The sequence below is a fragment of the Aspergillus neoniger genome (genome assembly GCF_003184625.1).
Source record: "Aspergillus neoniger CBS 115656 unplaced genomic scaffold BO87scaffold_6, whole genome shotgun sequence".
In the NCBI taxonomy this organism is placed as follows: domain Eukaryota; kingdom Fungi; phylum Ascomycota; class Eurotiomycetes; order Eurotiales; family Aspergillaceae; genus Aspergillus; species Aspergillus neoniger.
This window is the reverse complement of record NW_020291134.1, coordinates 216,643-239,175: the sequence shown is the minus strand read 5'-3', so window position 1 is coordinate 239,175 and position 22,533 is coordinate 216,643. Positions and strand designations below refer to the sequence as shown.

At 50.7% G+C, this 22,533-nt stretch overlaps 10 protein-coding genes and 2 non-coding genes across 12 annotated transcripts; 2 read left to right on the top strand and 10 right to left on the bottom strand.

The window, feature by feature from the left end:
- Nucleotides 1-558: 558 nt before the first annotated feature.
- BO87DRAFT_302004 (ATP-binding protein) lies at nt 559-2,837 on the top strand (the record flags this gene model as incomplete). The annotated part of the gene is made up of 7 exons (XM_025619186.1): nt 559-683; nt 812-1,025; nt 1,080-1,682; nt 1,738-2,354; nt 2,405-2,466; nt 2,521-2,681; nt 2,736-2,837. 7 exons carry the CDS (start codon nt 559-561, stop codon nt 2,835-2,837), a joined length of 1,884 nt encoding a protein of 627 aa, XP_025482798.1.
- A 166-nt stretch (nt 2,838-3,003) lies between these two features.
- BO87DRAFT_t83 lies at nt 3,004-3,075 on the bottom strand. The gene has a single exon. It is a non-coding gene; the product is annotated as a tRNA-Arg (tRNA).
- Nucleotides 3,076-3,752: 677 nt separating this feature from the next.
- BO87DRAFT_t82 lies at nt 3,753-3,825 on the bottom strand. The gene has a single exon. It is a non-coding gene; the product is annotated as a tRNA-Phe (tRNA).
- Nucleotides 3,826-4,013: 188 nt separating this feature from the next.
- Nucleotides 4,014-4,897, bottom strand: BO87DRAFT_456393 (YciI family protein). Its single transcript, XM_025628720.1, has 4 exons — nt 4,633-4,897; nt 4,510-4,565; nt 4,270-4,433; nt 4,014-4,197 (listed from the first exon to the last, which is right to left on the bottom strand). The coding sequence occupies exons 1-4, from the start codon at nt 4,788-4,790 to the stop codon at nt 4,159-4,161; spliced, it is 417 nt and encodes a 138-aa protein (XP_025482797.1). The 5' UTR covers nt 4,791-4,897; the 3' UTR covers nt 4,014-4,158.
- Nucleotides 4,898-5,177: 280 nt separating this feature from the next.
- BO87DRAFT_352467 (flavin reductase family protein) lies at nt 5,178-6,267 on the bottom strand (the record flags this gene model as incomplete). The annotated part of the gene is made up of 2 exons (XM_025621189.1): nt 6,207-6,267; nt 5,178-6,156 (listed from the first exon to the last, which is right to left on the bottom strand). The coding sequence occupies exons 1-2, from the start codon at nt 6,248-6,250 to the stop codon at nt 5,178-5,180; spliced, it is 1,023 nt and encodes a 340-aa protein (XP_025482796.1). The 5' UTR covers nt 6,251-6,267.
- A 566-nt stretch (nt 6,268-6,833) lies between these two features.
- On the bottom strand, nt 6,834-7,356 carry BO87DRAFT_352466 (cupin domain-containing protein; the record flags this gene model as incomplete). The annotated part of the gene is made up of 2 exons (XM_025621188.1): nt 7,262-7,356; nt 6,834-7,215 (listed from the first exon to the last, which is right to left on the bottom strand). Exons 1-2 carry the CDS (start codon nt 7,285-7,287, stop codon nt 6,834-6,836), a joined length of 408 nt encoding a protein of 135 aa, XP_025482795.1. The 5' UTR covers nt 7,288-7,356.
- Nucleotides 7,357-7,595: 239 nt separating this feature from the next.
- BO87DRAFT_450287 (monooxygenase) lies at nt 7,596-8,890 on the bottom strand (the record flags this gene model as incomplete). The annotated part of the gene is made up of 2 exons (XM_025628409.1): nt 7,596-8,780; nt 8,840-8,890. The coding sequence occupies 2 exons, from the start codon at nt 8,888-8,890 to the stop codon at nt 7,596-7,598; spliced, it is 1,236 nt and encodes a 411-aa protein (XP_025482794.1).
- A 286-nt stretch (nt 8,891-9,176) lies between these two features.
- BO87DRAFT_328153 (phytanoyl-CoA dioxygenase) lies at nt 9,177-10,703 on the top strand. Its single transcript, XM_025620207.1, has 6 exons — nt 9,177-9,473; nt 9,553-9,768; nt 9,842-9,862; nt 9,918-9,967; nt 10,043-10,408; nt 10,472-10,703. The coding sequence occupies exons 1-6, from the start codon at nt 9,241-9,243 to the stop codon at nt 10,663-10,665; spliced, it is 1,080 nt and encodes a 359-aa protein (XP_025482793.1). The 5' UTR covers nt 9,177-9,240; the 3' UTR covers nt 10,666-10,703.
- A 58-nt stretch (nt 10,704-10,761) lies between these two features.
- Nucleotides 10,762-13,071, bottom strand: BO87DRAFT_404395 (transcription factor domain-containing protein). The gene is made up of 3 exons (XM_025625849.1): nt 11,383-13,071; nt 11,264-11,336; nt 10,762-11,215 (listed from the first exon to the last, which is right to left on the bottom strand). The coding sequence occupies exons 1-3, from the start codon at nt 12,967-12,969 to the stop codon at nt 10,788-10,790; spliced, it is 2,088 nt and encodes a 695-aa protein (XP_025482792.1). The 5' UTR covers nt 12,970-13,071; the 3' UTR covers nt 10,762-10,787.
- A 735-nt stretch (nt 13,072-13,806) lies between these two features.
- BO87DRAFT_422941 (Bys1 family protein) lies at nt 13,807-14,382 on the bottom strand (the record flags this gene model as incomplete). Its single annotated transcript, XM_025627142.1, has 1 exon — nt 13,807-14,382. The coding sequence occupies one exon, from the start codon at nt 14,380-14,382 to the stop codon at nt 13,807-13,809; it is 576 nt and encodes a 191-aa protein (XP_025482791.1).
- A 432-nt stretch (nt 14,383-14,814) lies between these two features.
- On the bottom strand, nt 14,815-16,860 carry BO87DRAFT_373722 (arylsulfotransferase family protein). The gene is made up of 2 exons (XM_025622620.1): nt 15,712-16,860; nt 14,815-15,658 (listed from the first exon to the last, which is right to left on the bottom strand). Exons 1-2 carry the CDS (start codon nt 16,513-16,515, stop codon nt 14,972-14,974), a joined length of 1,491 nt encoding a protein of 496 aa, XP_025482790.1. The 5' UTR covers nt 16,516-16,860; the 3' UTR covers nt 14,815-14,971.
- A 2,423-nt stretch (nt 16,861-19,283) lies between these two features.
- BO87DRAFT_373721 (putative isoamyl alcohol oxidase) lies at nt 19,284-21,653 on the bottom strand. The gene is made up of 3 exons (XM_025622619.1): nt 20,991-21,653; nt 20,729-20,929; nt 19,284-20,670 (listed from the first exon to the last, which is right to left on the bottom strand). The coding sequence occupies exons 1-3, from the start codon at nt 21,236-21,238 to the stop codon at nt 19,407-19,409; spliced, it is 1,713 nt and encodes a 570-aa protein (XP_025482789.1). The 5' UTR covers nt 21,239-21,653; the 3' UTR covers nt 19,284-19,406.
- Between the last annotated feature and the right edge of the window lie 880 nt (nt 21,654-22,533).

The window sequence follows — 22,533 nt, the reverse complement described above, 5'->3', positions numbered from 1 at the left end:
TCTGCAATCTACCCCGCCGGTGCACACGTCAGACCTTGCATGAGGATAACTAGTCACATATAGTTAACCTAGTGTGACAACTGACAAGGCTGTCAGACTAAAATCTGAGTGATCCTGCGGGGGGCCAGGGTTAGCGCCGCGCGGCACGGCTCGACACCCTGTCGTCTCGAGACCCTGAAAGGCAGCAAGGTTAGCCTCTGTTGGCTTAGAAGAAAAAGTTCTGTACAAAAAACTTCCCGGATAAGAGGTTATTACCTCCATTTCTAAAATAGAAGGAAGTCTTTTGGTACATTGAGTTGGGCAGAAATGGTGGCGCGACTTTGTCGCTGTGCTGACGCATGGACTGGGAAGGATGAGCTTGAAGCCTTGGACAGCATCAGCAGCCACCCCCACTGCGAACGCCCTGGCCTACATTTCATATACGAGCGAAGTGTCGACAGCCTTGTTTTGTCCAAGCATAAGTTGCTCCAGTTGCCAATTCTTTCACCTTTCGTTCAAAATTCGTCTGTTCTCTCATTTCATGTGCCACTGTAGCCATTATCAGCAAGCAAAAACGACATGGCCGATCAGACCGAGTCCGCGACGGCGGCTAAGCCCTCAGACGGGCCTTCCAAGCCATCCATCCAGCGCGCCATGACGGACCGTGGCAACAAGTCTCAGCGTTTGTTGCGCGTGGATCAAATGTGAGATTTGAGACCGTACCTTAGGTCTTGGTAAAGAGGGTGCTAACCATAGTTCGCTCCAACAGATATAGCAGGTAGCGAAACATTGCGTCGAACCTCAGACAGCCGGACCATTAACATGGATACAGAAAGGACCGACAAGTTCACTTCGTTAAGACGGCAAAAGTCAAAGCCAAACCCGACCGTTTCAGTAAGACTGCAATGGTCGTTCGCCGAGTTATTTCAAAGCAGGGCATGGTCTCCCACGTCGAAATTGACATCCGGTCTCCTCTCCTGCAAGATTTGTTTCGTGATCTGTTCAAAAATGTAGAGGGTCTTGACTTGAATAAGACTCCTCCCATGGTTCGTCAGCTCATACGGATTTTTGAAGCTCCACTGACTGATGAACCTCCTTAGGCCACACCCGAAGTATTCTTCTGGGCCGCCCCGGATCTGATACGTATTAAAGAAGAGGCGAAGCAGAAGGAGAAACCCAACCAGCAACTTATCGATGATATTGGCACGGCTCTGCAATTTGTTGAAGAGGACTTTGCAGCTCAGATCGTCAGCTTGAAATCGCTTCTGAGTGAGAATCAGATCACCTGGGACCTTCTTTGGGCAATCTTCCCGCCCAAGGAAGTTATTATCTCACGCCGATTTGGCCTTATGACTGAAGAGCAGGCCTTCAACCTGAAGATGTCTAGTTATCAGTCACGTCCAAATGGCCAGCAATACTTCTCTGCTTTTGCCGAAGTTATCAAACATGACGGTCAAGACTTTGGTAAATCGTCAATGGAGCTAGAAATCAACAAATATGAGGGTGCGAGAACAATAACTAGCTTGAACTTCTTTCCGCTCAAATACCATGACGAGGAATCTGCCGTGCGAGAAAGGCTCATTGCCCGCGGGCGTAAATTCGTTGCGCTACTCGAACAGCCTGCATGCAGAGAGTATACGGCTGCAAACGGTATAAAGGAGTTTGAACGAGCCAACGGTGACTCCGTGCCCGAGAAGTTTAATGTCTGACTACAACTCTTACTCCATTGTGGACATTGGCGCTGACTCACTTATATAGGCATTGGGGAGAGTCATGGTCGACCCGGCTGGTTACTATCTTCATAACACATCGTCGGAGTTGAATAAACCGTATGTACTATCAGAAGGGTTCTTGGATACTGTCGGCTTGTCTGATGACCATTACTTGATTTGTGCCTCGTTCATCAATGGCTTCAGCTTCGCACAAAAGTCTTGGTGTCAACTTTCGGTATCGGCGTTATCCGATGTAGAGTGGAACCCTAATGCCTTCAAACGACTGGTCATGGCCGAAAACCGCCGAGAACTTATCCATGGACTTGTCAAGGCCCATCGACAGGATGACGCGGTCTTTGACGATATCGTTGCGAACAAAGGCAAAGGTCTTATTGCGCTCCTGACCGGAAGCCCGGGTGTGGGTAAGACGTTGACTGCAGAAGCCGTTGCCGAAGTGACCCAGCGCCCGTTGTATGTGGTAGCAACCGGCGAGCTTGGAATCGACCCTGATATAGTCGACAATCGTCTGGGGATGATCTTGGAGATCACCCGTCGGTGGGGCTGTGTTCTATTGATCGATGAAGCAGATGTGTTCCTTTCGGCTCGTGGCAAGGACCTAGCGAGGGATGCTCTAGTTAGCGTCTTTCTCCGACGACTCGAGTAGTAAGTGGCCCTTGATGGGAAATGTCGGCCTGAGCTAATATCCATCATAGTTTCCGTGGTGTCGCCATACTCACCACAAACCGAAAGAGCGACATTGATCCGGCATTTAAGAGTGAGTTTCGGCCTGTTTGAATGGTGTTTTCAGCTCCTGATGCGATTATCACAGGTCGAATCCATTTCACCATGCACTATCCGGAGCTTGATACCAATAGCCGACTAGAAGTGTGGAAGAATTTGTTGACCAATGTCGCAAAATCGTCGGAGCTGGCTGAATTTACCGCCGATGACTTTGTGGCGCTTTCGAGGCATGCGCTGAATGGGCGACAGGTTCGTCAGCTTTCGGTAGTTTTAAGGTCACAAGCAAGCTAACATGTACTGCAGATTAAGAACATTGTCTCATGTGCCGTGTCACTGGCGCGGGAGATGCAAAAGAATGTCACTGTGAAGGATATTGAGGATCTTATAGATGTGATGGTTGATTAGATCAAATGGTGTACGGAGTCAAATGGCTGTACAATGTGGAGCCAGGGGTGAAGCTCGATTCGATGATAGAGTGTGACACAGCTTGTCGAAGATATTAATGATAGGTGGTGATGTTTTCAAGTAGTAGAGATAGAATAAATGGAAAGTGTAAAAATCCAAAAAAGAATGACCTACGCAGGACTCGAACCTGCAATCTCTTGATCCGTAGTCAAGCGCCTTACCATTGGGCCAGCAGGCCAATTGTTGTTTAATTGAACCAACATAGTGCTCAATGAAAGAAGGCTTATCTGCTAGTACAAGCACATGCTGCCCAATACATGGGATGTCCCATGAAGCCAATACAACTACTATCAGAGTTTATGGTAAGATTTCTGCTTTTATAAAGTTTGCCATTGCTCTATGACCTCTTAGTGGTCGTCAAATTATCGAGGCTCGTCAAGGTTGGTTGACTTAACTGTCAATGTCGGCTGCACTAACAGCTATATATATCGTCGCAGTGGGTTAGGTCGATGAACATTGCCATGTACTCATCTTTGCTCGCAATAGTAGGTATCGAAATACATCCAACCAGTGCCGTACTTCCATACATATCCCCAGATAAGGAGTGCAACACTGTTGTATACTTGCATCTCATGGAACGCCTCCATGCCGTCGGACATACTACTCTACCCGCAGTCATCGCCGGGGTAAGAACAAAAATAAAAATCGAAATCTCTTGACACGCTACCATAGCATGCGAGCCATAAAGGTAAGATAGAAAAAAAGCCAGGACTAACTGGCCTCTCCTTCATCATACAACTAGACGTTCTACCATCATTACACATCCGTATTGGTGAGTCTGAACTCCCGCGTTCGTTGTATAGGGCTGGATGGGACCCACCATGCCGAGATTCGGTTAAAAAAAAAAAAAAGGAATGGGACGAGCCGGGCTTGAACCGGCCACCTCCAGATCTTCAGTCTGACGCGCTCCCAGATGCGCCATCGTCCCTTGTTCTTGAGAAAGCCTTTGATTTCATGCCTTATGTGGCTGGGCAACTGTCTGCAGTATCCTCACTACCTGCATGCCACCAACGCAAGGGCTTACCGAACACAGGAGATTTTGTGGTCGTAACCATACACTACATTCCTGCCTGAGTACTTTCGGCGAGTTATAAGGAACAATCTGAGAAAATAAATGCCTGTTGCATATCGGATAGGTTAAATGCTCAATCTGCCGCAAGTGCCGTAAGAAATCATATGTGCTCAACGATGGCCGCTCTCTAATATATCGAGAAAAAATAGCACCGCCACTCTCTGAGACACCCAGAATTAATAGTCTCTACTAGTCCTTTTTCAAAGGCTCCCTCACGGCCGACAAATACTGCACGCATCCATTATCAGCATAACGCAGCTCACAGTACCACAACCAAAAGAACAGAAGCAAAATACTCACCGGGACAACAAGCGCCTTCCCCAGATCCCAGACACCGCTCTTAGCGTAGATGTCACCGTTAATAAGCTGGTGCACTTCCTCCAAATTTTCAGCCATATACACAAGCATACTGCCCTTGAATGACAGATCTTTCCCTTCCTCGGGATGAGTGGCCAGCATAGCACCTATCAAGATGAAGTTAATTGAAAATAGCCAGATAAGAGGGTCGAATAAAAGTCAATAGAGTGATGTGAGACGAACCACCTGCGACTAGCTTTCCTGCCTGGACGAGAGGGCCGACTCCTTCCATGTGAGTCCTGTGTTATTGTTAGCGAGGATAGTTGAGCTAGGCTACACCTAGATGGGAGCGGAATAAGAACTCACGCTCGAACTTTCTTCCTCAGTTCGGGACCCTCAGGTGTATCAGGAATGATGCATAGCCATTCCTTCTTGCTTGCTGTTGCAATGGTGCGGCGGGCGACGTGCTGGCGGGGGAGCAGATTGGCAGGTAGAGCCCTTGTAGAAAGACGGAAGAAAGACATGATAAAGTCAAGTTCAAGAGTACGTTGATGATATGTATATTTTGTTGTCCTTGGTTCTGCAGTCAGATGTACTTCTGGGATGGCCGTTGAACAGTCACTGGTCGTCGGGTACAAGGGCCGATGCCGGTCCGTCGCGTCGGGATGACTCCGACGGTCCGCCTTACTTATCTGGCGATTATATTGATGCCTGGATAGTCAGGCATACGGCCCTTGTATGCCACAACACGATGTTCGTGTTTGCAATTTACTGAGATGTTGGAATATATCTCGTCCAGGTCAATCATGACTCCATGAACTATTCAAGAGTATGCATAAAATACCTTGACACACATGCTAAGCCCAATATCATGCGGGGACGTAATCTATTTAAACAAGACATAATCCTATTTACGAACTGTCCTTGTTCCTCCTTTCTAACTCAGCCAACAACTCACTCTTCCCAACCTCATCATCCCACTTCTTTCTAGGCCTCTCAAATGTCGACGAAATCCTTCCATATGACACCCCACCCAACTGCGCCACAGGCCTCAACTTCTCCAAGTCAATATGACTAAACTCCTCATCCGCCGCACCCTCCTGCACCCAGAACCTTGTTGCCTGGATCAAAACCACCGCAGGAGAACTCATGCCCGGCTTATGCGCCTTGAACTCCTTAATATCGACAACTTTACCCTCGACAGAGAAAACCGACTCTTTAACCCTTGCTGCTTTGACAGTCGAACTAGGCGCTTTACCCAGTCCCGAGACCTCCCACTCTGACACCCCATACGGAGCATCAATCGACGTCGCATTCACTGCCTCAATCATCCCCTCGGAAACGGTGTTAATCACACACTCACCCGTCTCTTTCAGGTTCCGGTACGTATCTTTGACTGCGCCAGGACGGGATGAAAACCCGACAATGAACATGGGTGGGTCGTGATCCACCACTTGAAAGTAGCTGAAGGGCGCAAGATTCTCGGTCTTGCCATCGCTGGAGACGGTGCTGATGAAGCCGATGGGTCGGGGTGCGATGCCTGACACGAGCAGTCGGTAGTTGTTGACCATTGGGCGATCCTCAGCGTAGGGATCGATCTCGTGGTGGGTTTTGCTGGCGCCGTGATTGTTGTCGGGAACTCCTTGGCCGTATTCCCAGCTGGGGTAAGGGGATTTGGTGACACTGATGGGGGCGTTGTGGTCGAATTTGGGTCTTTGAGATTCTGTTTCGTGGAAGTTGTGGTGTGAGGTGACGATTTGATAGCTGGCTTTTGCTGATTTAGTGGCATCGTCTGTTTCTGATGACGTTGCTGCTGCCACTGCAGCGGATGAGGAGCTCATCCTTGGGTTTATGAAGGGTGTGAGAATTGATGTTCTCTTGGATAGTGTCCTGTTGCTTGGTTAGTTGGTCTCCTATTGATATAGAGTTTTGGGGCTTACCTGGCCGTCAGCCGAGTGACGCTTCTAGTTGCTACGGTCGCCATGAGTATAACAGCTTTTATGTCCCACAATTTGGTCTTCTCTCAAGAGTTAGATAGTAATCGTCTGTTTAAACATGGGCGTTCAATTTCTATCTTGCCATCTGGGCTGACAAATTCTCCAGCTTCTCGGTCGGTGGGGCCGAGCCTGCGCCCTAACTTTCCGGAACAGGAACCCGAACCGGTGCTACGATATTCTGTTAGAAGTACAGAGTAGATATTGATAAAAAATCGCATTATTTTATAGTAAATTTCTCTCTTAATATCACGACTACTCCTAGGGTGCAAGTACTAAAGATGCCAAGACATGCAATCGCTCCATCCCCAATTGCTCGTTGTCTCCCATCTTGAGTCATCGGTTTACCAGAATGACCACTTCATACTACTTCGGGTCGATGCCAATGAAAACTTTTATTAGAGACGATAATAGCTGATATCCCTAGAGATAACACTCCGTTCATTATAAGAAGGCATTAACATATGGCCTATTCCACATCACGCTCTTGATTTCAATCCTTGTAAGTGCTCAACTCCAACACAATCACCAGTCACCTCAGCTACAGCTTAGTGTCAGGGTGGTTAGGCCAAATCAGAGGTTCCAGTTATGCTTGTACTCCTCATCAATCTGAAGCAACGCTGCCATCCCATCGCGCTCGTATACCTCCGAGTCCAATATCATAACAGCCATGAGTGTGGCCGGCTCTGTCGAACTGGCATTGTCACTGATGCGGTGATGGCAACCCGGTGCTTCATACCAAGAACCTCCTGCAGGAATCACTTTCATTGGGTCCTCATTCATCTTGTTTAAAAGTGTTCCGCTAACGACGTAGGCCGAGACCGAAGCGCCGCCGTGTCGATGGGGTGGAGTCGATCCGTTTGGGGGGAAATCCACGCGCAGGCCAACGATTGTCTTTCCCGGACAGTTGACGATCTTGTGTACATAGACAAGTTCCAGGGCTGGCATGGGACGACTACTTGAATTAGAGATGGCGTTGCAGAGGCACGTGGGTTATATACCTCGGATCATAAGTTGGCTCTTCCATTTTCGCGTATTTGAGGGTTTAACTTCAAGCACGCTTGAGGAAATAATTTCGCTTTAAGCTGTGTATTGGGTAACCCGTCAGAGAAATTGGCCGATGGTTTTATATATGTCTGAGAGATTGCGTATGTGCGCCAACGAAGTCTTGGTGATACCCGTCATCCATGCGTTGGGTGCGGGTATTGGGCATCGATAGCCTATCCGGGCTATTGATAGGCTAATGTTGTCTCAATTTTTCTTTCCAGATATTCACAGAATAATATTAGAATCGTGACATCAGGATGAAATGAGATTAGAACAACCTGTGATTAATCAAGCAACTACAGCCTCCTGCTGCCTCCTCCAGGCCATCGCCCCCTCATACAAGCAATTATAGTCCATAAACTCGGCCGGATTCATCGCGACCCTCACATCTTCTTCCACCGGCCTTCCCGCCTGGCGACTATACGCCTGGATCGTACTCGCCCTTTTATACCGACATTCAAAAACCTCCCGACACACCTTCTCAACCTCTTCTCTCCCTTCACCCCCCTTAAACCCCTCGAAAAAAGCACCAAGCGCCTCAGCATCCTCAACCGCTTGACTCCCACCCTGTCCCTGCGTCGGCAGCATAGCATGCGCAGCATCACCAATCAAAATCGCCCTCCCCCGATACCACGTTTTCAACGGATCCAGATCCCTCAACTGCCAAAGACCGATATCCTCCTCCTTCCTCGCTGCCAACCGCAACGGCGTCGTTGCCCACTCCGGAAAGTCCGCAAACGTAGCAAGCATCTTCCCTTTATCACCAGCAGTCATCCAACTCGTTGACTCCTTATCCCTTTTCTCGTCCGGCACCAGCGCAACAATACTATAAACGGACCCATTTCTCGCCGGACCCATGATAAGTCGTCGATCAGGACCAACAACCATCGTTGTCCTCGCAATCCGTGGGTCAATGACATCCACGAACCCCTTCTCAGCAACCAACTCCTCCGTATTTACCATCATGCGATATGCACTCAACCCCGTCGTCTGACCGGGCACTTCTTTTCCCAGTACTGCACCTCTTATAACGCTCTTGATACCGTCTGCACCGATTATCAAGTCTCCTCTCAGTATTCCTCCGTCTTCTAACTCAACTACCCCCTCATCACAATCACATCCTTTCACTCTACTCGACACCCGCAACGTAGCAGGCCGCCCCGGATACTCATCCGAGGTAGCCCGATGCTTCAGCACCTGATGCAGATCCACGCGGTGGTAGATCATCCTATCTGCGCCGTATTTGGATGTCACCAAAGGAATACGGGTCTGCAGCTCCCCACGGAGGTTATATACCTCGAAGGCGGAGTCAGGCATTGAGCCCTGCTCACGGAGCCTGTCCGCGAGGCCCCATCGCTGCTCGACGATTTTGCTAGCGTTGGGTTGGAGGGAGATGGTGGCGCCGATTTCGCGCGATTGGGAGGATTGTTCGAGGATGGTGATGGTGTGGTGATCGGAGCGGAGTGCTATAGCCTATCCCATCGTCTGTTAGTTATTATCTAGATTGAGAAGGGTGAGGGGGTTAAACATACGGCTGCGAGTCCGGCGATGCCGCCTCCGACTATGATGATATTGAATGTCATGATGATTGTCTTACTCTAATTACTATGAATGAGAGGAAATGAGAGATGACCGCACACCTTTTTGTTATGATCGTTTCATCAAAGCGACATCCATGTCTCGGCGACGACCGATCCTCGGAGCCCATCTCGGGGCTCCCCGAGCCCTCCGAACCCTAACAAACTCGGTGACCCCTCGGCGCAATATACTACTCACTATACCTTTATTAGAAGACAATCTGACAAAGATCCAAATCCACGAAGATAAGTACAGACTGAATTCAGCACCTTACCTCAATCCACACTCACCCACACTTCACAGCGAACATCAACACAAGCAAGTACCACAACAATAACAACAACAAACAATCAATATGTCCACCACAGCCACTATCACCACCACAACCACGACCACCACCGCGGAGCCTCCCAAAAGCCAAGGCTACGGTCAAGGCCAAAACCGTATGCTCCTGGACGGCCAACCCACCAACTACGGCGACTTCCGCGATGCACTGAACCGCGACGGCTACGCCGTCATCAAGGGAGCGATTCCACTCGATCGGGCTAATGGATACGCGGATGCGTTTTACTCGTATATGGAGGGATTGTAATCACCCTTTTTCTTACCCACCCGCCATCCGCATTCCCTATATCATAGACCAAATACTAATTGAAATTGGTGACAGTAAGCTCGGCTACAACCGACACGACCCCAGCACCGTCCGACGGGCCAAACTCCCCGTGCTGAATGAAAAAGGCATGATACTCGACTACGGCGTGACGCACGAGCAGTGGGTGTGGGATATTCGTGGTGAGGAAGGGGTAGTAGATGCGTTTAAGAAGGTGTATGATGATGAGGATTTGATTGTTTCGTTTGATGTGGTGAATGTGGGGTTTGCTAAGTATTTTCCCCCTCCCTTTCTCTCTTGGTATTGCTGTGGCGTGATGCTAACATGTTGGCTTTTGTGTGTGTAGTCGGGAGGATCTGCCTGAGAAGTGAGCGTCAATACCACCACAATCTTGAATTAAGACGATACTAATTTGAATAAAGCAAACCCTGGCCCCACCAAGACCAAGACCCCTCCAAACCAGGTTTCAGATGTACGTTCCCTTTCCCCGACCCTACTTCCCCCCCCGCCCCCACCAAAACGCCCAACTAAAATAAAATCATACCAGGCCTCCAAGGCCTCGTCAACCTCCTCCCCAACGGCCCCAACGACGGCGGCCTCATCGTTTGCAAAGGCGGGCACGCGCTCTCCGCCCAATTCCACACCGAAATGGCGCACGAAGAGCGCATTCCCGCCTGGACGACCGAATGGTTCGGATTCACTGATGCGGGGATGAAGTGGCTCGCGGACCACGGACTCAAATGGGAGAAGGTATGTGCTGAGCCTGGCGACTTGATTGTCTGGGATAGTCGCACGCCGCATTACAATGTGCCCCCGACGGGTGGGCAGGATCGGTTTGCGGTTTATACCTGCTTTATGCCGGTGAGGGAGGTTGAGAAGGAGGATTTGGTTAGGAAGAGGGGGGCTTTTGAGAGTGAGTTTTTTTCTATTCCGGTTTGGGGGGTTTTGGGGTTTGTGCTAATGGATTGTTGGGTAGGTCGGTTGGGAACGACGCATTGGCCGCATGCCAAACATGTCGCGAAGACGAATATTGCTATGAGGGATGGGAAGCCCTGTCCGGTGGCGAGGGAGAGACCAGTGCAGGAGCCGGTGTTGAGTGAGAGGGTGTTTAAGTTGACGGGGATTCCGTATTTGGAGAGGATGGAGGGGGGTGCTGAGGTTGCTGCTTAGATGTTGTTAGTGCATTGTTGTTATGTATTCAAAGTCGCTAGTTGTTTGATTATGTAGTTTGTATTGAATGTTACATTTGTCAATTTTTACTAGTTACAGTTACTTATCTCCCCCGTAGAGAACTATCGTATATCAGGCATCGATCCTGGACTATCCAAGCATCCCATCCAATTCCACAGCTCCTCCACATTGTATCCCTCGAAGGGAAATACTTGGTCCACGTTGACACCCTCCGCGACAAACCCATCTAGCATTGATGTGCTGGAAAATCCTAAGGAGTCTAGATGGTCTTGGCCATGGTCTATAGCAGGTGTAGACACGGCTGATTGTATCACACGCTGGGACTGGTATCCACTATTGCTCTGTTTGTGCAGATCGCTTGGCTGCATCACTTCGGTAGGCCTCCAAGGTGGCAGCGTGTCGTCAACTGCTGGGGTAGGAAGTGGATTAAGTTTTGTGAGACTGTCACGACTGTGTGGACGCCTTTTGGCTTCTGCGGCCGACCAGGACCGGAGATGGGTGTTGCATTGTTCGTAGATAGCCGCGATACCTATTCAGCTTAGTTGATACGCTCCCCTCATAGTTCATGCCATCATACCTTCTATGAATCGGGGATCGGGATCGTATCGAGATAGGTGCTGACTACTATACTCTAGACATGCCTTGAGAAGCTGTTCTCGTTAACTTAATTCCACAGTAAGTGGGAGAACAGCATACCTGCAAATCCATGGCCTGCAACCGCGAACCCGGATGCTTAATCAGAAAGATAGCCAGTACAATGCAAGCCAGAAGGGATGGGCCAGCCGGGATAGTCTGCGAGTCTGTCTTGCGTTCTGACAGCTGGACACTAAGTTTAGCAATCGCTCGAGCGCTGCCCACGCAGATTGACTCTCCATGACGCATGCGAAATTGCGATGGTTCATCAGAGCAATATTTCGCCACCTCTTCCTCAAAGCTCGATGTCGGGGCAATGAGAGCCGCGCGATGCAGCGAAATCAGGGTGCTGTGGTACTGGATAGACAGAAAAGCAGCTGCGTGAAAGTCCTCGTCTGCGCAGTAGATATCACTCCCCGGACGCATGTCGGTAGGGACCCGATTCGCCCAGGATAATAGTTCGCGGTCGAGTCGAGCTGTATCCAAGAGTATCTGTCGCACGTCCCTTGTCCCTGATTGATGGTTATACAGATGATGACTGATATTGCCTTGGTATTCTCCAAGCTCGACATGCCACTTTAGGAATTTACTCTCTTCTAGAGCATCTTCTGGCTTAGGATGCTGATATCCGATGACAGTCGGCCGTCCCGATTCCAGATGCATCATCTTCTCCAGACACCAACACACGGCCCACACGCGTCGCTCGATATTCCTCCCTTCCGAATTGGATGTAGAAGTTCGGTTGATTCCCAGAGTATAAGCCGTCCGAATAGCCATGCCTAGAGTCTGCCAAGCTAGACCCTCCTGGTTCCGCCCGCGGTATGCCATGGTGAAAAGGAGCAAAGTCTGCACAGTCGGGAGATACGGGATGATGATAACATGAGACAGCAGACACGCCGCTGCTTGCAAGTAGCGGTCACCGTCCACAGTCGCCCCCTGACCTATCTCGTCTGCTCCTAAACTCATGATCAAGTATGCTGACACGATCCGCGGAATTTGCTCGCGCGGAAGGTTGGTGAAGCCGCCCGCCGTGGCAAAGAGATCAGTACCCACGCGGAGTCGAGTTGTGTTGAAGACAGGATAGAGAGTGTGTATGCGAGTGACATAGGCGGATAGATAACGTTCTCGTCGGTCACTGTCTGGTAGCTCCGGCAAAGACAGAGATAACGGCAGGTCGAGTTCCTCCGCGTGTCTCATCCCGTACCGGAAGCAGCCCGATACTGGTTTCAATCGGGCGGCCTTGAAGTAGACATCGAGTGATTTTGCCAAACATTGCGAACTGCTTCCACCCATAATTTTGACCTTGTCGGTGCCATGTTCCACGTTGAACGAGATGTCAAACGGATGATGCACGGGCGACACCTCGTTTGGCGACAGCTTCTGTGGGGATTCGGTCGCTTCCTGGTGATTATGATCACCCACTGCCGGATGCTGAGACTGGTCTTCATTCTGAGGAGTCTGTTTGTCTGGTATATCCAGCCATTCTCGAATGCCAGTCACCCCTGGTCGCTGGGGATCGGTGGTGATACACTGTTGGTTGCGCAGGCGGCAATTGCGGCACTTGGGATACTCTGCATCGCATTTGACCTTGCGCTGACGACAGATGTTGCAGGCCATTGACAGCCGCGGCCGCTTGGAAGGCCTGTCCATGATGACTAGGGGGGTTATTGCATTCTGCGAGTGTGGCCTGATGTTAGTAGCTTATCTGGATGCTTGAAGGTGGAGAGATGCATCATGACAGCTCTGCTGGAGCCTACTCCAGGTTATTTTCCGACCCCCACATCGGGTCTCCGCATTTTTTCGCATCATCAGGGAGAGTGCTAACTGCAAAGTATGCTACTAGTCTCCCTTCTGCTAAGTTATCTGCAGGCCCGAGCCAGTCTCGGGTCCAATCGGGCGGCAGCTGGAGGAAGCACTATCAATGATTGGGGCCGAAATCGTGGGGTCATGAGACTCGCGGGCGCCAATCAGGAGGAGGGAGTTGTAAACTGCCACTATCTCTATGAAGCAAGTCAAGAAGCCGTCCAATTCATAGGGTTGCTGTACCTTGGAGCCTCAGGCAGTTAATACCTCTATACTACTACTAGTTATCTGCTCAGGCACCCTCCACTACATCTTCATCACATCAACATCTCTACTGTGACACAATGCCTACCAGAATCCTCATACAAACATCACTCGCAGCCAGCATCTGCGTGCCTTTCTACATTCCCTACCCCCGATCCAAACACCCTCCACCTACACCCCATACCCGCAGGCAAGTCACACAACCTTACCCAAGTCGCATACTATACCTACTATACTAACCACCTTAGTACCCACCAACAGAACCTATCCAGCCATAGGACCCTTATTCCATCTCTACTGACCAAACAACAAGCATTGAACCCAATAAATAAACAAATCATATTCAACAATAGACATCAACATACTACCACCCTTACCACGACCACCCTCGCCACCACCACCTTAACAAAACCTCAAAACCTACGAACACAACCTGACCACCAAATCCCTCTCCGCCCCGACAACCCTAACCTGACTCCCCCCGACTGGCACCCCATCCTCCCAAACAATACTCTCCTCCCACCCACCACTGTTCTCACCGCCCTGCACAACCCTAACCTGCACACTCACTCTCCTCCCCTTGAACGGGTCGCCATAAACATCCGACAAATCAAACCACACCTGATTCTGCCCTTCGACAAAGTTATACGCGAAGATTGTTTGCGGCGCACCGGTATACAGTCCGTTCCGGAGAGTCGTGAGCTTGATGCTCACTCCGCCGGTTTGTGCGTCGTGGTGGTAGGGTTCCGTGTAGTTGGAGTATTGTTGGGTGGTGCTGTTGCTGCTGCTGCTGCTGCTGGTGACGGGTTGAGCTGCAGGGATGGTGATTTGCGGACCGACTGTGGATGAGACGGACCATGCGTAGATGGGGAAGGCGCAGGTGTTGAGGATTATGGCGTGGCCTGGGGTTATAGTGCTCGTGGTGATGGTGTCTTGGGGGGTGGGGTGTGTGGTTGCGAGCGGGAGAAGGAGAGGGAGGAGGATGGTAGGTTTCATTTTTGATGTGGAGAACTGGAGATACTAGTAGTATTAAGAAAGGAATGTGGTTTTTGTGGAGGTGTGCGTTGGTGGGATAAGTGTATAGCTGAGCGGGTGGGTCGAGAGGTGGGATATATACATCTGTCGGTCTGGCTGGATCACTGCTGCGTATAATGTTGGTTGGTTGCACATTACGTCTGGCTGCAGGTACTTGTGCTCTGAAGATTCCCAGCTTGAGCACGGTCATCACATCTCTGCCGGTGCTGTCGTACTGGTCCTCCCCAGAGACCCGGATGGGCCACACAAGTGCGTGATGGACGGGATATCGTGTCACGTCTGATTTGGGAGGGAGGATTATCTGGCCGTCTGAGGATGCCATTCTTTTGCAGTGTGTGTTGGCCAAAATTCCCAAAATAATAAGGTATGTGAAGCTAGATGGACTTCATATAGCTCTATTCATCATTGCTAGCAACAAGCAGAATGCTGCCGTAAAGGGTATACTATTTACAAAACTTGGAATCATCAATATATACAATGAAAATCTGCATGTACACCCTGACCCTCGCTCAACACCATCCCAACCGTCATTTGTGCGTCAAAACACTGTCTAGAAGTACGCCATGGCGGATGTCCCCAGAGGAATGTTACCCTTCCGAGCAACCACTTGGAGCCAGTTGGTGCGCAGTCCCGTCACATGCGCCGTGGTCTCGAACCCATTGCGCTTGATCGATGTGACAAATGTTGGGTCAACCGCATCTGCCGACGAGGCCGTATAGATAGCCCAGTTGTCGTATTCCGTGGCTCCGTTCCAGCTCATAAACAGAGTAGCCGCATCTGACGTCGTCCGCACGATCGCCACGGCGGGCTGCCAGAAGGGGGTCGCCTTCCACTGGCACTTGTAGCCGCGGTAAGACGCCACCGCATTGTCGTCACCGAACTGCGCCGTCATCACCTCGTTGTTGTGGGCATCATACTCCTTGACTTTGGCGATGGAACCGTAACCGAGCACAACGTGAGACGTCTCCTCACTGAGAAGCTGGTAGCTGCCCTGGCTGACACTGTGTATCACGTCACTCGAGTCTTTCATCGTGCGCAACGTCGACACCTTGCGGTTGGTCAGGTCAACGTGAAGATTCAAACCGGTGGTTGCGTCGACAGTATCCGTGGGTGTGTTGGCGTTGTTGAACAAGCTGATTTGCATGCTGTCTTCCGTCTGGTGGTAGACACGGATGTCGTGCTGCCAGGAGAAGATGGCACCGTCATCAATCTCAAAGTCGCCGGCGTTGCGTTCACCCTATCAAATATTAGCAAGTAGATTACGACCAGAACGAAGATGATTCCACTTACACTGAGCTGCCACATCACTGTCCCATTGTTGTGAACATAGAAGCCGGACCAGTAGTGACGTAGCGAAATGATGTATCCTTCATCCATCAGCTCGACGGAGTTGATGTGGTAAGCGTCCCAAGGCTTGTCCTGCGTCCCCTGATCTGCTCCCAAGCCCTGCTTGGAGGCCTCGAGGGGGATGTCCTGAAGGTGGTCCAATGCGCTCCACTGATACACAATCTCGTTGGTCGCGATATCGATTTCGAAGAACATGCCGTCGAGCATGTAGTCATCCACCTTGCCGCCGATGGAAGACAAGTCGTGCTGAGTGACGTTGTATGCCGTGACCAAGAGCGTGTTGCGATCCGTCACATGACTCTCGTGTAGATCGATGTATGAATCCCTGGGGGCGCCATCGGGCGAGACAAAGTTGTCCTGGAGGGTGACGGTGTAGATTTCGCGGTAGGTGTTGTCAAGAATATGAACCGTGCCGTATCCAAAACCCAGATCCATCATGTTTCCGGCCCAGAAGGTGATGACGTCCTCGTTGAAGAGTTTCTGCACCTTGAAGTTGGCCGTTACCTCCTCCGGCCCCTGGTAGATCAAGTGGCCATCCTCATCGTATATCAGGGCAGCCGTTCCTTGCGGCTGATTTCCACGGGGACCGACGAAGATGTATCCCGGATCTGTTTGGCCGGACTTGGTGACCTTGATTTGGGGAGGGGTGTATGGAGCGGTGCGGTAGGTGTTGTAGGGGAAGGTGTCGGCGGCTGCTTGCGTGGCCAGCAGCAGGGCGCTGCAGGCGGCGAAAAGAAGACGAGCCATGTGGGAAGAAAGGAGAGCTGAACGTCTGAATGAGCTGTAAAAAATTAAAGGGTATATAGTATATAATCCAAGCAAAGTGAGTTAAGCGAGCGACTGATATACCCCTCCAACTGAGGTAGGGGACTCGTAAGCAAAGTGGCAGTGGAAAAGAATCCCACACACACGGAGATGCCTGACAATAAGAAGCAGACAAGCGGGAATAGGCTGAAAGAAAGAAGCAAAGAAAAGAGACGCTAGAAGGGACAGAATCGAAGGGAAGAAGGAAACCACGGAAGATATTATAATGGGAGAAAGAAGGAACGAGGGACACACGGCCAGGCCGCCAGATCGGCCAGGAGAGATGGAGAGATGGAGACGAGCGAACGTAAACTTGCTGGAGACCATCCCGGCAGAATCGGGGATGGCAGCCACCTGCCTTGCCGGATACAGTAGGCGGAGAGACTATTCCGCTCCAGGCACGGGACGGAGTGGCAGATAACGGCTGACTATTGGCGGAACAAGGTGGCCGATCAGGCTGGCGGTGGGAATGCCATCCACCACTCTGTTTGGCTGTTTCCCTCTGCCGCATCCACAGGCCACGCACCCCTCGCCGCTGTCCGCGGCTCTCAATGGGCCCTGTCAACCCTTGGCCAGGGTCTTCATCTGCTGTGCCAACCAGTTCCAGCTGCCCATTTATTGTGACCGTCCCCGATCGTCTCTCCCAGCCTCAAATGACGACCCTTTCCACCTCACGATCTCCCCACTTGCATCCTCTGCAAGACCCTGTTTATCCGACCCTGTTCGCTGATCAGGGCTCAAACTCGACAGCAACGCCATTACGAGGCAACTATAGCCGTGGAATTGAACATAACGGGCATCTCGCTTCGACGCGGTTCATTCTAGTCAATCCGTGCACTGCTCATCCTCAGTATGCATCTCCTAGCGAGGGTCGCTATGGCACCAGCATCATGATGGATCAGCAGGGGACGGTGTATGTCTCGTTATTAGCAACCATCTGCGGCAGCTGCAGAAAACCCTACACAGGAGCCTGTGGAATATCTATCTGTCCAATATCCGCGCTGTAAAGCTTGGTTGATTAACAGACAATATACAGGAAACAACTGTTTCACCCTATGCCCCTGTCATAACTTATACGAGGAATGGACTCCCCACCATCTACCCATCTTTCACTGCATGCAGGACAATCAGTCAACACACCAGCTCAGTACACAGGACTACTTCCATGACGGCCATGAAACATCCACACAATAATTAGACAACAGGCTGTTTTCCAAACCTTAACACCCGCTTGACGTATTCAAACAGCAGCATTTGGGCAAGATCTTCGAAACTAGTACCTGGACGGAGAATTAGTTCCCACTTCCTTTCCCGCAGAGATATGAGTAAGCGATCCCGTGACCGATGTCTTGCTGGCCTCAGGTCTGATAACTTCTGCACGAGTTGCTCAGACCTTCACTTAGGCGAGATTGCGCACGGCAAGGTGTTAAAAGGTGAGCTTGGCGACTGCTCCAAAATCTACATCAAAAGTATAGCCGGCGAACGACTAGCTGCTTGGCTCGAAGCAGTTCCTAATTAACCGAGTTGGAAGATCTCAACTCTCGACCTCCCCTACCTGCATTGGCTTATCATCGGTAGTACTCGGGTTATTTCATGACACTGACTTCAGTCAATCACTGAATTGCATCGTTGTAATGTACTCGAAGCAAGGTGCCAAGTTATACTTCGAAGATATTGTCGGAGACATGACAATCTGAGGCACGCTTCGGTGAGTATCCTGAGAGATACGAGTGAGACCTTGTTGGGAGGAAAACACCAATAGCCTAGTCTACGCCTTCTGGCCGAATCAATGTGTAGAGATATCTCAGACCCTACTGGTCATAACCTGAAGATCGATCTATATAACAGTGATAAGCGGAACATTATAAACTTCTCCGAAGAGATTATACGGCCAAGAACGGGGAACCAAATGATCTCCTTACAATCAGCTCTCAGTCACGAAGAAGATGTATCAATGTATCACGGGTGCGCCTGTGCCAGTCTCTCCTTACCCCACGAGTCCATGAAAATCGGATAGTTTAGACTGGGCCTCGAAGCAATGTAGAGACATCGGAATTAGGTGAAACTATGTCTATAGAGACCGAACCCGGGGAAATATCTTTCGGGCCAGCAACCATATATATCTTTATCAATGGTTTACTTTCGAGTCAAGCACACAAGTATCATATCTATCTAACCCCGTAACACCAAATAATTATAAGGGAGTCTCCTGTTCCAAAGATAGGCCATGAATTCCCAGTCCAATATCCTCCCAATGTCACTACATGACATGATACCCCTTTTATCTCTTCTAGAGATTCCAGATACTCAGCGTACATTATTATCAGCCCTGATAACATTACCGCGGGATAAAATTTTACTAGTAGTGCTCGGTGGTAGCTATTGCCTTAGGCAGATATGATAAATATATATATATATATGTCATCTAAATGATGGTAGTTAGTAGTATTTGTACCTTCAATTTTTACTCATTTCCTGAGGTTTTTACTTAAGTTGCTTCTCTCTTTCTTTCTTGGTGCTATTACACTTTCTATCCTATTTCCCTTTGCTTGTTTCCAAAAACTCTACTAGTTGACGCAAATGGTTTATTGGAAGCATGACGGGAATATTTTTGCTTGGAGACAACTTGTGAGCATGAAAATCTGCCTATTACCTAATCAAGGAGAACGATCAAAATCAAATAAGAAGTGGATAAAAGTTAAATCACGTAAGAAAAAATGACATTATTAGTCTATAAAAGCCGTAATCTATCGTCTATACAACCGCGCAAGCTCAATACTGTACAGTAAACATCCACATATAAAACATTACGTATGGGGTATGATACAATATTCTCAGACAGCAGCGCATGCCTGCTCAGTCTTGCACATGCGACCCGACTCAGCCACAGACCAGTACTCGCTACCGGCACCCTTGGTGACGTAGAAGACATGGTCGGGGTCGTACTTCTCCTTGACCTCGCAGAGCTGGGCGTAGTTGGCGCCGAAGAACTCCTTCTGCCAGTTCTGCTGACGGAAGCTGCCCTCGTTCTCGTAGGAGCCAGAGCCGGGGGTCACGGCCTCGAACTGGGGAATGTAGTCGTTGGCAATGCGCAGCTGGTCGGCGACCATTTCGGACCAAGGGGCAGTCTCGTTCCAGGTGGAACCGAACTGCATGGTCACGGCGGCGTTACGCCAGGGCTGGAAGACGGCGTTGGCGGTGTCGTTGGAGTTGGTGACGTTCAAACCGACACCGACAGCGATGAGACCGTCATTGGTGATGTTGCGGAGAACGGAGACGAGGTCGGCGGTGTTGGAAGTGAGGGTGTCGCGGGGGAGAAGGCGACCGCCGTAGTTGTACTGGCCGACCTCGAGGTTGCCGTAGGGGAGGGGTCCCATGTACTTCTCGTAGTGCTCGTAGTAAGAGGAGTACTGGGTGTAGGCGACGGTGTACGCGATGCCCAGGTCGGTCAGGGCGGAGAGGAAGGGAGACAGGATGGTCTTGACCTCAGCGGTGGTCTTGTTGTAGGCGGTCAAGGGGTTGATGAGGAAGATCTCGTTGGTCATCTCATAGATAACGGTGGTGCCAGCATCGACCATGGCGGGCAGCAGGGTGTGGAAGTGCTCCACGGCCTCGAAGAAGAGATCGGAGGTGATGTTGGCAACGGTGAACTCAAGGGCAGCACCGGAGACGGTGGCATCCGGGTGGGCCTTGACGGTGAGAGAGGTGACAACACCGAAGTTACCGGCACCACCACCACTGAGGGCCCAGTACAGGTCGGTGTTGTTGGTCCGGGAGGCCGTGATGACCTCGCCCGAAGCAGTGACAACCTCGAAGGACAGGGTCTGGTCAGCACCCAGACCGAAGGCAGTGCTCAGAGCGGAGTGACCGCCACCCATGGTGTATCCACCAGCGAGACCGACAGTAGGGCATTCGCCGCCGACGACAACAAGTCCCTTTCCGTGGGTAGCATCGAGTACATTGTAGCCCGTGACACCACTGCCCAGCTTGACAGCAGAACCCTCGTAGGTGGAGTCCGACCACTCGGTGATCTCGACGTCGTTCAGGTAGTGAGTCCAGATGGCCAGGGCACCAGCACCAGTGGAACGGCCAAGGTAACTATGATATGGATTAGCACACCATCCTACATGATATAGAGGAATAGTGCAGAACTTACTCATGACCGGTGTTCCTGATCACGAGACGGATGTTGTTCTCCTTAGCGAAGTTGACCGCAGCAACAACATCATCAGTCGTGGAGACGTTGACAGCGTAGCTCACGTAGTTGCCAAGCAGGCAGGGCCGGGACTCAGGCTGGAAAGGATCGCAGCTCTGGTTGGCAAAGTAGGGCTGCATAACAGAAGAAGAAGAGACCAAGCTGAGATTGTCTGACGTCAGCATGGTTAAAGTTTAGGGAGTGGAGGAGGGGGTGGCCTTACTGAGTCTGCGGGTAGTACCAGTTGTCCTGCAGGTTCGTGCACTCGGCGCCGTTGTAATTAGGGTCATGGCAAGGAGTACCAATGGGAACAGTCGCAACCAAGCGACCGCCCACAGTGCTATTGAGGGAGTCCCAGCTGGAGGTCGAAGGCCAGCAGCTATCGCCGGGCAGGCAGTGGCAGTCGCTAGAAGCGACAGCCTTGGAGGCGAGAGCAGCGACGGTTGCCGCAAAGGACCAGGAAGCCTTCATCCTGCAAAGATAATGAAGGAAGGAGAGGGTGGAAGAAAGGAAGTGACTAAATTGAGTGAATAAAGTGACGATCCCTGCTGAGGGAAACGTACTTTATATGCAAATCGATACAGGCAGCCGTATCTCAAGATCAGGAGGAGGCTATTCAGCTATCATCGGACATGTTCCCCAAGTGCGTAAAGTCGCGGAGCAAGCAGTGGATAATTCTACCACCGCGGATTAGCCGGGCGCTGGATAGCGGAAGAGATACTACGGAGTAGAGCGATGGCCAGGAACTGGCCGAGCCGCCGAGGCAAGAGGTGTGGATGGATTTGGGATGGATTTAGTGAGTTATCTGGCTGACACAGGGGCCGGAATCATCGTCCAGGCACACACACGATCGGAGAACGGCTTCCAGTTGGGCGATGGGACAGTGGCACTTGCTCCAGGTAATTTCGGGCCCCGCTCGCTAGATTGGCTATGAGGCGTAGTATTGGATCAGAATGGCACCATGCAACTCCAGAGGGCAGGATTTAGGCTTTCGGCGAGCACTGGAACCGGACGGAGTGGAGCTGTGCTAACCGTTTTATTGGCAGCTGGCCGATGGTGCGTCTAAAAATGAGTACCGCGGATGTTCCGGGGATTTGTCTTTGCCCTCGTCCACGAACAGACGGTGCCGAATCCTTCACACGCTGCTGACTGACTCCTTCGGCTTGCTTCGGTGCCTGCTAAGGATTCCTCCGTGGTCTGAGATAGAAAGAACTTGTCGCTAATATTCCTGGTCTCTTCAGTTGCTCCTATTTTTGTTTTAATTCAAATCTCCCTTCCCTCCCCCTTGCCGGTGTACGTAACTTTACTTTGCGACCAAGACTAAGAACGCCAAAGGCTTGTTCCTGAGTGTGCTGGCTGCGGCATCTCTCAACTCTGGAATGTGGCTTGAACAAGCTGAGAAATTTTTCCTCAAAATTTGACAACGACCCACCATTATTTCAAGCAGACAGACGTGAGGGTCCCCGTACCGGTCGCTGTCCATGGTGAGCTTAGAGCAAGGGATCATCTCTCTATCCTCCCCCGTAGGGCATGGGTAGATCTGCAGAAAGTGGGAAGGCCATAACGGTCATTTGATTATCTTCAGTGCCGGCTGCAGGAATCCCAATAAATTGGAGTACCGGCAAGTGAGAATCCTGGTTGCATTCTAGAAATGAACAAGGATGAAGCCGACCCCTGTTCACCTCGTGGCGAATGCATCCACTGCTGCACACTAAGCGCCACCAGGATTCCAGTAGTAGGGTTGGATTATTCAGAGTCTGGGACTC

Excerpts from the sequence above, each read along its gene's own strand:
- BO87DRAFT_456393 (XM_025628720.1), bottom strand. The coding sequence starts at position 4,790 with ATGTCTTTCTTCCGTCTTTCTACAAGGGCTCTACCTGCCAATCTGCTC. Across the intron at positions 4,566-4,632 it reads CTGAGGAAGAAAGTTCGAGC|GACTCACATGGAAGGAGTCG; the intron begins GTGAGTTCTTAT and ends ACAATAACACAG. Across the intron at positions 4,198-4,269 it reads GGAAGGCGCTTGTTGTCCCG|TATTTGTCGGCCGTGAGGGA; the intron begins GTGAGTATTTTG and ends GGATGCGTGCAG.
- BO87DRAFT_328153 (XM_025620207.1), top strand. The coding sequence starts at position 9,241 with ATGTCCACCACAGCCACTATCACCACCACAACCACGACCACCACCGCG. Across the intron at positions 9,474-9,552 it reads TACTCGTATATGGAGGGATT|TAAGCTCGGCTACAACCGAC; the intron begins GTAATCACCCTT and ends AATTGGTGACAG. Across the intron at positions 9,769-9,841 it reads GTGAATGTGGGGTTTGCTAA|TCGGGAGGATCTGCCTGAGA; the intron begins GTATTTTCCCCC and ends TTGTGTGTGTAG.
- BO87DRAFT_404395 (XM_025625849.1), bottom strand. The coding sequence starts at position 12,969 with ATGGACAGGCCTTCCAAGCGGCCGCGGCTGTCAATGGCCTGCAACATC. Across the intron at positions 11,337-11,382 it reads TGCAGGCCATGGATTTGCAG|CTTCTCAAGGCATGTCTAGA; the intron begins GTATGCTGTTCT and ends TAACGAGAACAG. Across the intron at positions 11,216-11,263 it reads CGATCCCCGATTCATAGAAG|GTATCGCGGCTATCTACGAA; the intron begins GTATGATGGCAT and ends TAAGCTGAATAG.
- BO87DRAFT_373722 (XM_025622620.1), bottom strand. The coding sequence starts at position 16,515 with ATGGCTCGTCTTCTTTTCGCCGCCTGCAGCGCCCTGCTGCTGGCCACG. Across the intron at positions 15,659-15,711 it reads CAGTGATGTGGCAGCTCAGT|GGTGAACGCAACGCCGGCGA; the intron begins GTAAGTGGAATC and ends AATATTTGATAG.
- BO87DRAFT_373721 (XM_025622619.1), bottom strand. The coding sequence starts at position 21,238 with ATGAAGGCTTCCTGGTCCTTTGCGGCAACCGTCGCTGCTCTCGCCTCC. Across the intron at positions 20,930-20,990 it reads TGGTACTACCCGCAGACTCA|CTTGGTCTCTTCTTCTTCTG; the intron begins GTAAGGCCACCC and ends AGACAATCTCAG. Across the intron at positions 20,671-20,728 it reads ATCAGGAACACCGGTCATGA|TTACCTTGGCCGTTCCACTG; the intron begins GTAAGTTCTGCA and ends TCCATATCATAG.